General features: G+C 51.1%; 1 protein-coding gene across 1 annotated transcript; it reads right to left on the bottom strand.

The window, feature by feature from the left end:
* Nucleotides 1–5,614: 5,614 nt before the first annotated feature.
* Nucleotides 5,615–9,965, bottom strand: LOC136451300 (uncharacterized). Its single transcript, XM_066452006.1, has 2 exons — nt 9,667–9,965; nt 5,615–6,347 (listed from the first exon to the last, which is right to left on the bottom strand). The coding sequence occupies exons 1-2, from the start codon at nt 9,888–9,890 to the stop codon at nt 5,912–5,914; spliced, it is 660 nt and encodes a 219-aa protein (XP_066308103.1). The 5' UTR covers nt 9,891–9,965; the 3' UTR covers nt 5,615–5,911.
* Nucleotides 9,966–18,507: the final 8,542 nt, after the last annotated feature.

The following is an 18,507-nucleotide window of genomic DNA, read 5'->3' on the forward strand; positions in this document are numbered from 1 at the left end:
TCCGTCCATCTGGATCGGACGGTGGAGCGCATGGATTGGAAGGGATATGAGTCGTTGGCCAGTTCGGGCTCCCCTAACCCTAACCCTAGCTATCCCGGCCGATTGGAGCGCGCCGCTGGCGGCTCTCACATCAGCACGCCGCTCAGTCCGGCCCACGGTCGGCGACCCAGGGAAACCCTTTCTCCTTCCCTTCTCACCTCTTCTTTATCGCAGCGCCGCACAGAGGCGAGCGCCGGAGCGATGGCCGCCCGTGACGGCCAGAGTGAGTTGGCGCCGTCGCAAGCCCTCTTGTCGACGTGCGCGCTCCCCGAAGGGAGAGCGCGCCACCGTCGAGCGACCCCGTGTCGGCGCACTAAACCCCGCCCGCGCGTTGGCGTCTCGGCGACGAGCGGTAGCTCGGGCCACGCCTTCTCGCGCGACGGTGGTGGGCCGCACGCCGAAGAGGAGTTGTCAAGCGACGGCTCAAGGGCAGGTAAACCTCCTGTCTACTTCTCATCTCGGGTTAGGGTTATGATTAGGGTTTCGATACGAATCGAAATTCGTTCATCTCCTTCTAATTTCTTCTTTTTTCTACCCCAAAACCTAGATCTACGCCCAGGTTAGGTGCTCCGATACCATTGATAGAATTCTTGGATCATTTAGGCGTAGATCAGTGGGTAAAACTCAACTTAGACAAAAGAACTTGCTGATGTACCTCACCAAGCAGCGTCGCGGCCATGGCGCCGCAGCGACGTGGCCTCGAGTGTGGGAGTAGAGGTAGCTTAACGCACACGCTAGGGGTGTCGAAGGTGGCAGCAGTGCAGGTGCAGTCCAGTGGTGGCAGTGAAGGCGGTGGAGCTTCCCGTCGCTCACAACGCGCCCTCTAGATCGAATTAGGGTTAGGAACCTCGGTGGGGCGCTGGCGGCTGCGGTGAACCTCATTTTTTTTGCGCCTCAGTCCCCACCTTCCTCTTTATAGCGCTACGTGGCGGTGGCCCATCAGCCAGGAGAACGGCTGGGCGCCCCCGATCAAGGCGTGGATCAAGGGCTCAATTGACCGTTGGGCCAACTGGTGGAGATCAATCTAACAGACGGTTGATGCTGCATCCTCTGCTCATTTTGCTTGTTCTGTATTATTTGCTTGTGTGCTTATATTATTTTGTCCCCCCCCCCCCCCCCCCCCCTACCTTTTGCTTTATTGTCATTTTAGATTCAAGTGCGTGATGCATCCAATAATGTCGCCGTGGGATGGTTGGAGCAACATTTTATGGATCCAGGATTTACTCTTGTCAACGTACAACAACCCCTAGATGTTTGCACGGTACACCTTAACAATGAGGTGGAAGTTCTACCTGGCAGTAACCTACTAGGCATAGAGCTTACGGTGAACTCTGGAGGACCAACCCTCATAAGAGGGACCCTGCAGACTGAAGATTCAAGTGCTTCTGAAGATGGCATAGAGCTTTCAGCCTCCACTTGCCTCCACTTGTAACATCTCGAAGGTTAGCACATTGTTGGTATCTCTCTTATATTAGTTCTCTGATGAATGCATGGTTCTGTTAAGAATAAATGACTGCATCATGCAGGATATGAATTGTTATTCTATTGTTATATGCACTGAAATTTATCTTAATTTGGGTTGTAAAAAAATGGCATCCCCCTGTGTAACTCCTGTCCTATTTTGTGCCACTTTATTTTGTTCTGGTGTAACCCTTGTTGCCTGTCACGTTATTTTACACTAGGCTGGTGATGGCGGGCCACTCTTTGATGATAATGGGAACTTTGTTGGCACGAACCTTTTTCTGCATACTAAAAGGGGCGCTTTCATGCAACGGAATATCATTATTGAAAAACTGGAGAAGTTTGAGAAAATAATTGAATGGCTCACAAGCAAGAGGTAAGTATGTCTGTATGTCCAGAATATGTCAGCCATATCTTTCCCAGCGTGCTTGTCTTTCACTGGTTCATCTGGTCGTTATTTGTTAGCCATGGGAGGATGAGGCCCAAGCATTAGCTGTTTGTTCCTTTTGTAGCTTCTTTTTTGTCATTTTTTTCCCTTTGAACTTTTTGAAGTTGTGGATGTTTCTCCCCCATTAACTACATGATTGATTTTGTTTTTAAACCAAGATAGTTACACCCTTAGCCTGTCTTATTTGCTCTACATTATGATTTAATTATTTTAACGTTGAACCTAGCAGGCATGCCTAATTGAAACAAAGGAAATTTTCTATTCAGATCAAAATACTAAAGGGTGAACTTAATTTTATAACATCTCCCAAATCTTGGCATTATCCTTATCTTGATTGTAAGTCTTTTCATAGGTGTTCTACACATCCATGCTTTGGTTTGGTCCATGTTACTTTTGGTCTTTTGTTGATTCTATTTAGTATAATAATGGGTTAACTATGTTCAGCGGCAGGAATATAGAAGCACGTAAACGTAGAGAAATGCAAAGATACATTATGTCCCGTACAAAAGGTGAGCACGTAGACACCACTTAAGGGCTAAGGCTACTAAGTATAGCACTTGTATGCAAATTCATAATTATTTCAAAGGAAAACGTATTTGCAAGTTAAAACTGTTGCAGGTTTAGTTTTTTCCTGTCGCTCAACGAATAATTTAATCTTACTGCTTCATGTTCATGATATTCAGCCTGAGTGACAACTACTCATCCTTGTATGCAGAGTTTTCTATGAGTGCCATTTATCATGATTATTATATTAGTAATAGCTTATGATCTGTGGTAATCACTTGAACTTGTTGCACCAGATTTTGCCATTACTAATCGGGATCTGTTGGCGGAGGATCTAGACTCCTTGGGTTATCCCAAACCATTAACAACTGCGATTGATTGTAAGTGTTTTTTTTATTATTTTACTGATCTCTTCAGGGTAGCATTTATGTTTCAGGCTGGCAATAACAGAGGGCATGGTTTGTATATGTTTAACCAAGTGGCTTGGTTTTGGTTAATAGTTTTGAAGAAATTTTTGGTGACACGTATGATTCTGGCAAAGGTATTTGGGGTATACTCAAGGAAACAATTTCAAAATATTTATCTCAAAGTATTGTCTCCCTTGCTTCATACAATGGTGATTTATAGTAGAATGTTCGTAACTTCTCCATATTTGTAACTTGTCAAGATTTGTATTTGGTCATGATTAACTATTAATGGTCGAAAATCATGTTATGCAGGAGAGACTAGGTATTTTGCTTGTTCAGGCATAATTATAGAATGGAATGGACGCGCTGCTATTCTCACTTCAGCAAGCTTGGTTAGAGATCCTCGTGATGAATTCAAGATCTGGGACAACCTTGTCCCTTTAAGGTTCTTGCTTAAATTTCTCGCTGTCATTTGCAGATTGACGTGTTGCTTCCAGACAAACAGCACACTGACGGAACATTACAACATTGCCACACTGAAGGAACATTACAACATTGCCACTTACACTACAATGTTGCTATTGTCAGTTTCAACAGTGACCATGCTTTTCCTACAATGAGTATTTCTGATGATAGGTCATCAGATGTTTCTGGCAAAGCAGTAGCAGTTGGACGTTGCTTTGAATCAGGCATGTTAATGGCCACAAAAGGGCTACTGAATCAGGGGCACCGCCATAGCTTGCTTGATTGAAATGTTCTCTGGTACTCCAGTTGTGAAATCACCAAGGTTCGTTTTCTCGCCTTTTCATGGTGCTAGTAGTGTACATTTCTTTGCCTTTTACACGATGCTAATTGTAGCAGTCATTATTTTGTTGTTGTCGCTAGGCTGGCATTGGAGGACCCCTTATTGATTTTAAGGGGAGATTTATTGGCATGAACTTCTACGATGAGTATGAAGGAACTCCGTTCGTACCACAGTCATGTGTTCGCAAGGTTTTGGAACATTTCGAGAAGAGAAGGTATTTGTGGTGGTATATTCTTCCACTTACAAGTGCTGGGCGTATGACATGATTTACATGTACCTGGAAGAACTTTTATGGCCTAAATGGAAGTCTTTGTCATGTCTATTTATTAAGTATATATTCATTCTGCTGATCTGTTCTTTTTTTCTTTTTGTATGTGTTGGATAGATTTCTCGCTGAAACCGATGGTGATGGTTATAAGAACAGGCACATTTACGTTTTATCTCATTACATACTGTACATTGTTTATAAGTGTCATGCATAAGGGTTTTATTTTCGGGAAAGAAAAGTGGGCTCATGTTCTGCTTCATCTCTAGCGTAACTTGATTATGACTGAAGTCTCTGTTTGTTGTTGCCAGATGGCCTGTGCCTATGCCATATTGGTGTCATCAGGATCCCAAGAAAGAGAAACAAGAAAGGAAAGAAAGGGTTGGCTTGCTCTTTAGGAAACAGTCATGGGCACCGCCTCGTAGGATTGAGGCATTGCCCACTTGTTAATTTGTCAACCGCTTCTAGCAATTGGTGGGCCTAGCTTTTTTTTCTTACCCTAAACAGTGGCGAACCTTTTGTTTGTAGAAGCTTATTAAAAATTTGCAGAGAGCAAAATGAGTCTGAGATTAAGTTCATCTGGTGTATGGTGTAATGGCATCTCAACTTAACCTGGTAGCATGCATGACAACCATCCTGGGATATTTCACTATATATATTTGTTACTTACTATTTTGTATATCCCATGCTTACTTTGTTGATTGATGAAAAAAATTTTGGGTTCAAGAATCATGATTTGAGGCATCGCTGACTTGTTAATTTCTTACCCGCTTCTAGCAAGTGACAGACCTAGCTTTTTCTTCTTACTCTGAATAGTTGTGAACCTTTTTTGTAGAAGCTCATTAAAAATTTACAGAGAGCCAAATGAACCATAAACTGATTGAACAATCCAATCGGATGTTGCTGCTCTTTAGGGATATGAGTCTGAGACTTGAGTCCATCTGGTGTAAAGTGCTTGTTAATGCATTATTTCAATTATGGGAGAGGAATAAGAGGGAATCAGAGGAAGCCTGGAACTTTACTAGAACTAGAGTTGGGCATACTAGGCTGAAGAATTCACAGGCCCTAGATCTAAACCACGCTTTTAGGTACAGTACAGGTGGTCATTCTGATCCTCCAAGACCAAGAGTTCAGGTTCAGCAATTTATAGAGTGAAAGGTTCATTAGGGAGCGCTTGCTGGATCATCTAACAAAGCAGATTGAGCACAAAGACTTTAAACAGCTGTGAAATGGCAAGGGTATTAATTAACAACAAGTACCGAATGGAGCTGTGAAATGGCAAGGGTATTAATTAATTAACAACAAAGTACCGAATGCAGCTGGTAGTTACAGATGTGCCAGTACATTCGAATGTACAGAATGACCCAGCAAGACATCCAAATGTCGCTTATAGTATCTTTTTAAGTCCATAAGTATTAAACTCAGCAGGTTAGAAATCAAACTAATAGCAATTCCAATTCCATGAAGCAGAGTCGAAAGCATCACTGCTTGGTGTTTTGCGATGCCTAGTAGGGAAGTGGCAAAACAATAAAAGGTGAAAACAATTGATCTGGAAGTAGGAGGTCGAATCCTTAGGATTATATTAGTTGTTTCACAAATCAAAGCTTCCCAACATTGTCAACGAGTAATTTGCATGATAGGATAAGATGAAGATATCAAAATGAACTTAACTTCAGTCCAGCAGGTCACAGAAGCAGATAATATTTAATTAATTTCAGAGAACTATAATTTTGCGATCTGTCATGAACATCAGCACATGTATATCTTCACTGATTGGAACGGTCAGTTGTAATTAACCACACAATCACACGCGACATCATTCTGAGCTGAGCTTGTGACAGTGTATATGGTGCATCCATTACATTTGGCATCGACCATTGCATTATACTATACATATAGGAGTACACAAAAACGTGCACAGCTCACATGGTGCTGATGCACATTCCACTTGGTTTTGAGCGACGACACACTGTATAAACATTTCAGTACGTCTCAACACCAGTAGATTTGCAGTCGACGTCGAACCACACCTCATTGACACGGCCAATGATGCGGAATGGGCTACTGTACTGTGCAACTGAGTAAGCGCTCTTGCTGGGGTAGTTTGTGGAGTTAGCCCAGGGCGACCGACTCAAGCTCATGGCAAGCTTCTCAGCTTCCTCAACCACGTTCTTGTCCCGTGCATAACCCGAGAAGCTCCTCACTGCAATGCAGTGGCTTGGCCATCTATCTGGATGCAGGTTCAGTTCTGGGAGAGGAACCGGAGGGGAAGCCTGGAACTTTGTTGGTAAGTAGAACCGGACAAAGTAGGCTGAGGAGTGCAGAGGCCCTGCACCTGGAACCACACTTGTAAGGACAGGGGTGGTCATTCTGATCCTGGAAGAGTTGAGGTTTGCGCCCATCAGGTACTGGAACAATCTGGCAGCCAGCAACAACATGGAAAAGGTTTTAGAGCTTGTAGGATCACATAAAGAAGATCAAGCAGTAAGAGAGTGAACTAAAACAAATGTGACATTTGCAAGTGGTTATATATGTGGTGCAATCCTATGTACAGAAAATGGTCTGGCAGAACATCAATATCTTATATCTTATGGACAGGAATATCACAAACTAAGCCTCAAGTATTTAGCCTCAGGTAATATCAAAACTAATAATAAAACTTCAGAATTCACGAGTTAGCAGAGTCATAGCATAACTGGTCAGAATTTCACAACACCTAGTTAGTAGGAAACTGCCAAATAACTACTCAGGTAAAGACTATCGATTTGTCTGTAGGATGCCTTAGTATTATTAGATACTATTTCAAAAATCAAAGAGTCTTCATCAGTGAGTAATTTTTTTTTGAAAGGTCGCCGGGGGGGATGAACTATCCCCACCTGAATTTTCATTCCACAGATGCCGGGCAAGCCAGGAGGTGGAAGGGCATGGCGCCAATCCAGATACAATAAGTCTAGAGAAGTACAATAGGGGGAGGGAGAGATTACAACACCAACAACAACGGCAACACTTAACAGAAACAACAAGAAGAACCAACACGAGGACTCAAGGAGCCTAGACTCAAGCCGAAGGACGCCAACCAATCGCCGATTTGTGCCACCGCCGAACAACAAACTCGCCGGTAACGCCGTGACCATTGTGCCCTACACCACTCCTCATAGCTACGACGCTCCGCTGTCGCCCTCCATCTGAGGACCAACAGTGGAATGGGGACTAAGAGTGGTGACGGACACGCAAGCCCAAGATCACCGGACACGACGACCTCCCTTGAAGCTGATGGTGACACCTACAGCACATCCGGGCCTACGTACCACCATTCAACGCCGTCCACGGGGAGGAAACCTTGGAGGGGAATGGCGGCAGCAGTGGAAACACCACCCGGCATTAGATTTTCTGGCACCATCAAGGAAAGCGCCGACGGAGCAGAGACGCCAGAGGAGGACACCCGTCGAAACATCGGCAACGACCGACAGCCAGAGCTAGTCTCACCCAAGAGGGGAACAAGGAGCCAGGAGAGATAGGCCTGAGCTAGCCCCTCCACGGTGGTGCCTCCAAGATGGACACGACGTCGTTGACGCCACCACCACCAGCTCTAGATACTAGAGCTAGGTTTTCACCAGGAGGAGAGGGTCAAAGCTACAGCTATAGGGTGGGGAGGCTACATCGACGCCTCCAAGGAGGTAAGCGGCGCTCGAGGGCGTCGCCGTCGATCGCACGACCAGGTCGTGCATGGCTTTCGCCTAAGCTCCTCAATCCCAGGAATGAACTGTAGCCCGCCGCCGCCATCTGCAGATGTAGTTAGCTCAGAATGCTTTCGCGATAGCAAGAATTGAAACCTACAACGACACCTCAAGGGAGGGATATGACGCCATTGCGCCATCGTCGCTGGCCTGGGGCAACAGCCAAGCAGGGTTTTCACCCGGTTTCCATATGCCTACGCAAAGCCACCCAGAGTGCAACACGGTAAGCAGAACAAACACCTACCACGCAGCGCTCTGTGTCTCGGTCTTCCACCATGGGGAGGCAGGCCAAATGCATGGGCGATTCCGTCTGGCGTCGTGGAGGGGCATGCCGCGCCCATCAAGGGCGGCCACGCCAAGCAGCAGAAGCGCTTGCACGCGACCACAAGTATCCTGGGTGGACAATTTCCAAGCAGGTCGCCCACCTCCGCGCCCTTCTCCTGCAGATCCCCGACCTGCAGGCAGCTCGGCCCCTACGCCAACGGCTTTGACGCCACCCACATCCTCCCAGGCTTTTCCGAGTGCAGCCACGCCAAGCAGGGGAGCTTCGGCACCCGGGCAGCCGGCAGCATGGCGCTCGGCGGCGGGCCTGAGTCGCAGTTGGCCCAGACCGCGTTCAGCTACTCCTGCTTCTTCACAGGCAGGAGTAGAGCGGCAGCACGTCGCCGACGACAGGGAGTTTGGTGGACGGCCATTGAGGCCACAATGCGGGTCTGCATCAAGCTCGCCAGCGCCTGCAGCCGGGACTCCCGAGCACGAACGTCCGCCGGAGGAGACCGGGGCCATCTCCATGGGTGGTGCCCGTGCTTGTGCCCCGCCACCACCAGCTGCAACTGGATCTAGACCAGTCCGACCCGTAGCACCCCCGTGCCGACGCCGGCGAGCGCCACGCGCGCACAGGACTTGACAGTGACGGAGATTTTGGGGTCCAGCGGGAAGAAACAGATCCAACTGAGCCAGTCAAGCTGGCAGAGGGAGGGAGAGGAGCTAGTGGAGGTGGTCGATGCCGAGCCCACAGAGGTCGCAGATCCATGGTGGAAGACACCGGATCTGGCCCTCCACATCGCGGATCGACCCCCTGCCGGCCATCTCAGGCAGCCAAGATGCAGAGTAGCAGTTGGGGAAGAAGATAGGAGGTGCTGGGGGTGGGGGAGGAGCTGCGGGGGCAGCCTTTTTGAGCGCCCCTCGCGGGCCGCCGCCACTGCTCGCCGGGAGCAGCGGCAGCGGACGGAGAGCAGCTCGAGTGGGGTGGTCCGCGGCGGCGGCGAGCTTGTCGCCCCTGAGTCGCCTCAGAGGAGACGACGCGAGGGGGGGGGGGGGGCGTTTGTGGCCTTCCTAACGATGGTATTTTGGTCCCCTCCAATGCTTCCCAATGAGTAATTTGCATAACAACAATGCGAAGAATCAAAATGATCATAATTTCAATATAGTAGGTTATGAAACGGATGGTTTAGTTTCAGTAGCCCTGCAATTGATCAAGAACATTAATAGAAGAAAATACAGGTCTCCTTGTTCTTGAATAAGTACAGATTTATCTTTACCAGTTGGTTCACAGATTAGTTAGAGAGTTGTAGCTATGATAACCATGAAGAGTCTAGTTAATCCTACATGTTCTTCAGCCACAGCATTTCTTACAATCACGGATACCTGTTTGGTTTAAAAGAAGCTCGGATACTTTTCAACTGAAATGAACACGCTACTCTACTGAAGATGACATAGTACTTGCAAGTATCAACTCAAGTGCATATCCACACAATTGCATTGCATCCTGTTGAGTGGTGAAAGCTCAACAACACACTACCAACCCTCTCTCTCGGTTTCCCCATCAAAATCCAATAGCAATCAATTCCACCCTTTCTTGCATTTCTATCCATTCCTATGCAAGAAATCGAAATCGACCTGACCGCGCCGCCCACAGGGGGAGGGGGCCAACCGATCGATCTGCTCTCGAGCCGAGCCGGCCGAGCGGAACAAGATCCTGGAAGGCGAGGGACGGTTACCTGTGGAAGCCGAGCTTGGTGGCGACGTGGAAGGAGGGGATGTCGGGGGTGGGGGCGGACATCCAGACGGTGTCGCGGTACAGCCGCACCTCGAAGTCGGACTCCGCGTGCACCGTCGTGTACTGCGGCGTCTCTCCGGCGCCGCGGGCGGCCGGCAGGAGCAGCGCAACGAGGACGAGGGGCAGCGACAGCGCCATGGGGATGGGATTCTGCTGCTTGGCCATGGTCGTCGCCTTCCACCTTGGGCACACCGGCAAGCAAAGCAAAGTAGCAAACGGGTAGACCCGTAGAGTGTAAAATACACGCACAGACGGGAATATGCTATAGGTCCACGAAATAGAGAGAAGAGAGAATTTTTTTTTCATGACAAATGGGATTTGGCACACAAGACAGGCAGGGCGTGTATGAGACTGTCTCCAATAAGAAGACCCAAACTCAAAATGGATAGCAAGAGATCCAAAATCAGTCTCCAACAGAGTATCTATATGGGAGACCTATTTTAAGTTGTCTGAAATGCACAACCCAAATATGAGTATCCTCTCTCCTAGAAACCCATTTACAGAAGGGCCGAAAGTGACGGGAGCCCCGCTACGAACTGAGTGTTCAAGCGTGTGCTTGTGGTTCAAACCCGTCGGTTTTGTGGTTGTGAACTAGCGAACTTGGTTGATCTCATGGATCTGGAATGACTTGAACGACCTAAATGTTGGGAGAGAGCGCATCCTCTTTTATAAATGAAGGGGATGGCCTTATAAGTGAGAGAGAGAGTACGTATGCTTCTAAGCCTTGTTGCCCATGCCAGCGGGTACAGGATGATGGTAGGCGGCCACAACACTGTTGAATGTCAGATGCATGTGGGAGGTCGCGTCGTCTTCTTCAGGTATTGCAGATGTCGGTACCTGCTATATTGTTGACGTCTAGAGGCATGTGAGGGGTTTTACCATGTTCGCCCGGTACGGTAAATGCCGGCGTCCACAACACTGTCGATGCCCAGAGGCATGTGGGGGGAGCCTTACCATATGGAGTTAATGACGCCCACAATACTGTAGGGGAAAATGTCGACGCCTACAACACTGTTTGGGCTCTATCGTGCCAGGGAGGTTGCAGAGTACGGTTTTCTATAGGTGTACAGGGTACGGTCTCTAATATTATAGTTTGACTTGTGTTCCTTGCCTTACTTGCTCCGTTTGTTTTCTAGCCCTTACCGAGCGGGCGTCCCGGTCGGTGGGTCTCGGTCGGCTCTAATCGCGCCAGTCAGAGAAGAGCAGTGAGCAGGGGTTCGGTGCACCCCCGGTCGGAGACGCGGGTCGAAGTCGGAAGTGGTGTTTGGCCAAGCCTTCCGGTCGGAGGGGCTGTCTGGAGGCCGAAGCGAGAGCTCCGGTCGGAGAGGTGGGCCAGAGTCGAAAGCGGGCGCTGTTCCTTCTCGGCCAGGCCTTTCAGTCGGTGATCGGATCGCCCCTCTGGCCTGTCGTTTAGGTACTTGGGCCAGCCCATGAGTTGCACGTTTGTTTGCAATGTCGTCCACTGGACCAAGCCTTTGTTGGGAAGCCGGTCCGCGAGGGACCCCAGGTTTATGAACCCGACAGGAGCCCCAGAGCCCCCGAGCGATTCGGGCATAATCGTTTAGGGGATTTTTATCTTTGACGATGGGTGCGCACGAGCGCACCCGCGGGTGCAGCCCCGAGCCCCCGGGCGATTCGGGTGGAATCGTCTGGGGGATTTTTCGTATTGCCAGCGGGGGAAGTTTTTTTGTCTTCGTTCCGTAGGTGTAGCCCCCGAGCCCCCGGGCGATTCGGGTAGAATCATCTGGGGGGTTTTGTCAGTGGACGTGTGCGTGTGTATTTTAGTCGAGACAGAATCGTCAACCAAGGCGTCGTTGCGTAGCCGAAGCGGTTAGTTTTTTAGGGATCGGTCGAGGCGGAGCTCATGGATCCTAGCGTCAATGCGCGCCGTGGGATCAAGTGAGACAGTTAGTTTAGGGAGCGGATGAGCCAGAGCGCACGGGTCCTGGCGTCGGTGCGCGCCGTGGGATCGGTGAGTCGGAGTCGTGGATCCTGGCCTCGGTGCAGCCCGCGTAGCCGAAACAGTTTAGTTAGTTAGTTTAGGGATCGGACGAGCCGGAGCCCATGGATCTTGATGGGGCGAGTTCAGGGTCGCAGACCCTAGCCTCAGTGCAGTCCACGCAGCCGAGGCAATTAGTTAGTTAGTTAGTTTTGAGATCGGACAAGACGGTGCTCGCGGATCCTAGCGTCGATGCGCGCCGCGGGATCGAGCGAGTCGGAGTCATGGATCCTGATGGGGCGAGTTTGGGGTCATAGACCCTAGCCTCGGTGTAGTCCGTGCGGCCGAGACAGTTAGTTAGTTAGTTTTGAGATCGGACAAGACGGTGCTCGTGGATCCTAGCGTCGGTGCGCGCCATGGAATCAGGCGAGTTGGAGTCATGGATCCTGATGGGGCGAGTTCGAGGTCATAGACCTAGGCGTTTTGGTGTCTTGAGCTCCCGAGCCCCATTGGGCCTTGGTAGGGGTCAGTTTTGAGTTGTGTGCATTACCTCGTCCTCGGTTTCTAACAACCGGAGGGGCTGAGTTTTGTCGCTTGCCTCGATCGCTCAGGCTTGAGTGACGCGCTCGGTGAGCTCGCTAACGGGTATGATCGAGTGGAATCCAGGTCCATCGTTTATGATAGGGTCGGCATAGCCCTCTTGTGATATTTCACTGCTCCTTTACCAACCCAGCAGATGCCTAGGTCATTCCAGAGATCGACCCGGGTGGCCTAATGGCCTTTCCTCGATGGAGATTCTATGGGTTTGGCAGAGGCTTAGGATCGAACGAGAAGGTTGAGATGACCCTGTTTGCCAGACTGGGCGAGGGCCACATGGGGCTCATCTGTGTTTTTCTCCCCTAGCTCTGTTTGACATGGGGTGGCCTCAAGCCCTTTGTGGGCCAGCCTTCGAACCCCTATCGGTCATTTACTCATGTCGAATGAGGCAACTGCCACTTCGTGACGCAACACGGAGCATTGTGATGCATTTCGCTGCATGTGCGATGCTTAGTTCCCGAGCCCTTGGGCGGTTCAGGGCCCGAATTGTTCGGGGGGGGGCATGGGCGTATGGAATGAATGCGCGTATGGATGTATGAAAAGAATTAAATAAAGAAATAGCGAGGGTTGATAGTGTTATCTTGATGACTCGAGTGACAGGGTTTTGAAGAGCTCCAATCGGAAATGTTCGACCAGGACCCGTGCTCGTCGTTCATGATGGAGTCAGCATGGCCTACATGGGGCGTCCTTTGCTCCTTACCTGTCTCTTAGTGTTTTCCTAAGCCATTTGATTGATTTTAGGAAGCCTGATGGTCTCTCCTGGCGGAGATCCCGTTTTTTGTTTATCCAAGTCCCGCCTAGGGATGCAGGGAGCTGCCTATGTGCGGTGGCGCTTTGGTTCTTGCGCTCGACGTGCGGTAGTGGTGGGCCATACCTAAGCCATGTCCCATCTGATCAGGCACCATTCTGTTAGGCAGGGCGCATCTCATCGGTCAGGGCGCGTCCCATCGTATCCCGTCTACATTAAATGGTAAAGAGAGAGTTTTTCACTCCGTTGTTTCCACTTTTTTGATCGGCACGCCTTCCCCAACTACTGTGCCCTTTTCCTTAAGTAGGATAAGGGAGAAGGTTTTTCACCCTGTTCCTTTGCCTTTTCCTCATCCACCGCCTCTTCTCATCTTCCTTCTTGCCGAGAGCGTTTTGAGAGCCATGGCGGTTCCTAGGAAAGAAAAGAGAGAGAGTGAGGGAGAAGAAAAAACCCACAAATCCTTGTGCAAACCCGGAGCGAAATGTCAGACTGAGGTCATCTACTGTGAGGGAGTCGGTGCTGAAGGCCTTCGCCGCGAAGGGGTTTCTACCGCCGAAGGAGGTGGCGCACTGGAGGGCTCCCGGGGGTGAGGAGTTCCCGCAACCTCGGCCCAGTGAGGTGGTTTCCTTTCTTGCCTTCCATGAGCATGGGTTAGGATACCCCACGCACTGGTTTCTACGTGGGCTCCTCAATGAGTGGGGTCTGGAGCTGTAGCACCTTAATCTGACAGGGGTGCTGCACATCGCCGGCTTCGTCACCGTCTGCGAGGCCTTCCTCGGGATGGAGCCGCACGTGGACTTCTTCCGGCAGCTGTTCTCTAGGTGAACCTTGATGGTGGGGAATCCATCCGAGGCTACACCGGTGGGGGGCTTCACCCTGTAGAAAAAACCGAGCGTGGGGGGCTCGTATCCCGCGTACATCCCCTACGACTCTAACCGAGGGTGGCACGGGGAGTGGTTTTATATCAGAAATCCGATGAAGGTGCCATTCCTGGTGTTTACCAGTGGGAGGCCAGAGAGGCGGGATAGTTGGTCGTCGGGTCCTTCCCATCGGGAGAAGAAGAAGGTGGAGATCATCGAGGTGGAGCTCCAGAAACTCGTGCAGCGCAGCCTTGATGGGGCTCGGGTGTTCCACACCCTCTACCTCCATCGGGTCGCTCCGTTGGCAGAGAGGGCACGACCGATGTGGAGGTACGGAGGCCCATTGGACCCTGATCATGCGTCGCCAGAGGAGCTACCGAATGACGAGGTCTAGAGTCGCCTCGACCGGGTGCTGCAGCTAAAGCCCAAAGAGAGGGTCGATGGAAAGTCCGGACCTCTCAATGCCTCGATAGTGTCCAAACTGGTATGCTCCCTTCTCCCTACTCCATGTTCTTTTCCCCTTTGCTTTCCTGCTTTTTTGATTTTGAGTCACCTGTTCCTATAGGGACTTGATGGTTAGAAGTCCTGACCACACTTCTTAAAGGGGCTGGAGGGCACGGCTTGGTAGGCCACCCAGAAGGAGGCGGCGGATGCCAAGAAGAAGAAGAAAGCCGAGGAGGCTTGGTGGAAGCATGAGAAGGAGAAGGAGGTCGCCCAACGCATGAAGGTCAGGGAAAGAAGGAGCGATGTTGAGTCAAAGCTCGAGGCGGAGGATCCCATAGAGGTGGATGACATGGTTTTCTCCGAGGAGGAGGAAAGCCAGGAGGTCGCTATGACCTCGGCAGAGCATCGTGACCCTATGGCGATGTTTACCGACAATGAGCAGGAGGCAGAGAGGCACACTGAGGTTCCTATGCCGAGGAAGCGTGCCGCGAGCGTGGATGCCGTCGGCGAACAGGAGGCGAAGCGGACGTGGTCGTCGCGCCCTGTGGCGTCGTCGGTTTCGTCCCCACCTGCTGCGAACATGGCCGAGCAAGCCAGGTGGTCCGAGGAGCGGGCTAGCACCCACGCGTCGTCGTGACCAACGCTAGCGCATGACTCATAGCGGAAGGATGCCCCGCCTGCTGCCTTGGTCGGTGCATCCTGAGCTAAAGGTCCTAGCGACCCATAGGCTAGGTAGGAGCCAGTTAGGATGACTTCGCCCCTAGCTGAAGCGAGGGGGCACAGGTCATAGCCTAGGAGCTGTCCTCGCCCTATGGGCCCGTCGACACTGGGTCTTGGTTTTAGAGTCATGTCGCTTACCTCTTGGTATGTTTTTCTTTGTTTCTTTTCGATCTTTTGTTTGTTGAGTCTTTTGGAGTATGATTGACCTGTACTTTTTGTCAGTGGCCGAATGATGATGGGGTTGAGCATTGCCCCAAGTCCCGTGTAGGAGGTTTGGAAGCCCACCCTACAGCGCGCCGTGGTGAGCAGCGGAGGGAACAGGCTGGGGGTGGCGAGTCCTTCCCTTCCAGGGGCGGTGCTCCCTGGGTTAGTTGCTAGTACGGTGGTAGCTGGTGGTGACCACGGAGGCTTTGCCGGTGGTTTCCCTCATGGCCCCTCCTCCACCAGCTACGACAGAAGAGGAGAAGGAGACTGAGACCCCTGGCACACCGGGCGGAGGGCTGCATGGCTTACCCTCATAGTCGGAGCTAAAGGCGCTAGGGGAGACGCGTCTAGGATGGAGTCAGAGCACCCATTAGTGGCCCATGCAACTGAGGTGGTGGAGATCCCATCCGATGACAAGGTGGATGACGTGGTGGAGCTGCCGGAGTCATTGCAGGAGCCGGCGGTGGTTTGGTCAGAGGCTGGGCCCTCCCGCGGACTACTAGAGGGTGACCTGGAGTGGCCTTGCCCTGAGGACCCAGCAAAGGTGCGGTTCATCCTTCGGGATTCCTAGGAGTGTCAGCTCTGGGACATCCTTGGGGGAAAGGACTTGCCATGGAGTCCAAACTCACCAACCTGTCAATGAAGCTCGAGGACTCCCAGGAGCGGGTTAAGTCCGCCCAATAGTTAGTCAAGGTCAACCTACAGCTCACCGCGGAGGTGAGTTTCCTGTATTTGTCCTTGACCTCTAAGTCTCTTGTTGGTTGCCTCAGCATGCTTGCTTTTCATTTTTGTAGGGTCTGAAGGAGATGTCCCACAAGTCCCACTTCCTCCGGGTGGAGCATGCCTAGGTGGTTGAGGTTGAGCATCAGCTGGAGTCCGCCCGCCATGAGTCCTAGGACTAGGCGGCTGAGGTAGCCACGGTGTGGGTGGAGGAGCAGCGTGCAGCAGAGCGAGCGACTGTCGTCGAGCGAGGGCTTGAGGCGATGATGGCCCGCTAGGCGAAGACTGAGGCGGGGTTGTAGAAATCCCTAGCGGACACCGAGGCACCACTCCAAAAGTCCCTGGAGACCCTTAGTGTCAGAGCAGAGCACCCTGGAGTTGGCGCGAAAGGTCCTAGAGTCGGAGCGTAAGGCCTGGTCGGGGGCAGACCAGGAAGTGCTCGTGCTTCGGGGTCAGGTGATGGGGACGGAGGAGACGAGCGCCCGGCTACACGAGCAGGTGGCCCAGTAGGTGGAGGAATTCTCCACCCTTGAGAGCTTCCACCTTGGTATGTACCTTCTTTGTTTTTCGTCGTGTTGGTTTCTTAGCTTGTTTCTGAGCTTGTCGCCCTTCTTGCAGAGCTGGGCGGAAAGGTGAATTCGTTGGAGCGAGACCTGGAGACGGTCAAGGCAACTTTTGGCTAGAATGCAGAGGTGCTGGCCAAGTCCCTTGAAGAGCGACGTGCTCTCGAGGGCGAACTTGACTAGGTCCACAATGTTGCCTAGCTTATCATCTCGAAGGTCTTCGGGTCAGCGCCAAGTACTAGCACGCCCGCCGTCCAGCTGGCGGAGGGTCCGAATGAGGTCCGGGCCCTTATCACAAGCAGGCTATTCTACGGAGCATCAGGGGTGTTGACTTTGGTGGCAACATACCATCTGAACCTAGACTTCGCCACTATCTGCAGTAGGTACACCGATGGCTTGAGCATGGAGGACATCCAATCGCTCGGGGAGAGCTTGCTGTCGCACGCAAGGTTGGTGGTAGAGCAAGTCTCTATGTGGTGGGTGATGGATGTCTACCATGAAGACATGGCTGGAAGCGTGCGTTGGGGGGACATTGTCTAGCCTGCTGATGGCATGGAGCCTAGGTCAAAAGTGGACGTCGTCCCACCTTCAACCGAGTCAAATGTTGTCCCACCAGGGAGTGAGCATTTCGTGCCTTTGCCGATCGCACCGACAGCAGATGCCGCCGAGCCGCCCCAATAGCTTGTAAAGTATAAGTAGTTTAGTAGATGTAAAAAGTTTAAGTTCATGGGGGAGCCCCCGTGCAAACGTTGTTGTGTACTTAATGACTACAATTGGTTTCCTTTTTTATGATGGAGTTACTCTGTTCAGGGAAGCTTGTCCCTTCTGTTCCTTAGTTTTACCTTAGCATAATTTTGTTTTTTATTCTTTCTTTTTCGTACTTGCCCGTTTGTCCTATAGGCTGTAACCTTAGGAGCCCGGGGCATGCCCCGTGAGGCTCAGTTGCTCATAACCGTAGGTAGAGGCGGGGTGCGATTAGTTAGAATTTTTTAAAGCAAAGCTACGTAAGGCAATTTAAAGGAACGAACTACCCTTTTATTCGGGTAGGAAAGAGTTTCACCATATGATAATAAATAAAAAAAGAGAGGTAGTAGTGCACCCTCATGGAGCCCCCGAGCGACCCGAGCCGAAAATGTTCAGGTCAGGGCACTTTTATAGGAGCAAATGCTAAGTAAACAATGGTAAGACTAAATTTTAGGGGAAGAAAATGACATAGCTATTCCAAGTGTTTGGTGAGAATGTCATCGTTGTCGTCCTTCAGTCAGTAGGCATCCGGTCGGATCACCTCAACCTTTAGTCATCCGGATCCTTGCCCGCTACACCCCCTTTATTAGGTGCTATTTCTTTGCCTTTTTCTTCCTTTGGCCCACCGACCTGTCGTAGAAGGCGTTTGAGGAGCTCGCAGTCCTTATAGAGGTGTTTCATGGGGTAGGCGTGGTCATGTGCTCTCCATGAGCTCGTTGAAGTGGCCCGAAAGGTCCTATAGGGGCCGCTTGCCCGTGTGATCGGACGTGGCGACCATCGTGGAGTTGGCCGATCGACGGTGATCTTTTCTGTTCTTTTTCCCTTCTGCGTGGAGGGGCCCTCATCCTTATCCTAGCGCTTAGCCTTGCCTTTACCTCAGCCTCCGTTGGAGCACTGCAGGAGCAGTGCTCGCTGGATGCATCGGACAAAGGCCCGTGGTCCTAGGCCATCTGGGCTGGGGCTCCGGTCGCTGCTACAACTGTCTCGGTTCGGCTCGAGCTGCTCATGTATAGGCGCTCAGTGCAGAGCGGTTGTCAAGTCAAGATGAGGCAGAGATGCGGCTTCCTGTGCCGCACTTGGTGGCTATAGTGGTGAGCGAGTGGAGTGATTCGTCTGGTTCATCCCCACTCCTTCGATGGGGAGAGAGGCCACGAGTCGGTGTCGTGATGTGGAGCTCTCCGCCTATTGAATGGCGGCGGTCTCCACTATTGCCCGAAGGTTCTAGTGGATCACCTATTCCTAG

Source organism: Miscanthus floridulus, chromosome 5 (assembly GCF_019320115.1).
Source record: "Miscanthus floridulus cultivar M001 chromosome 5, ASM1932011v1, whole genome shotgun sequence".
Classification (NCBI taxonomy): Eukaryota; Viridiplantae; Streptophyta; class Magnoliopsida; order Poales; family Poaceae; genus Miscanthus; species Miscanthus floridulus.

Bases quoted from the DNA above. Each gene is read 5' to 3' on its own strand.
- LOC136451300 (XM_066452006.1), bottom strand. From the start codon at position 9,890: ATGGCCAAGCAGCAGAATCCCATCCCCATGGCGCTGTCGCTGCCCCTC. The intron at 6,348-9,666 runs GTAACCGTCCCT...GCTGGCTGCCAG, and splicing joins ACCAAGCTCGGCTTCCACAG to ATTGTTCCAGTACCTGATGG.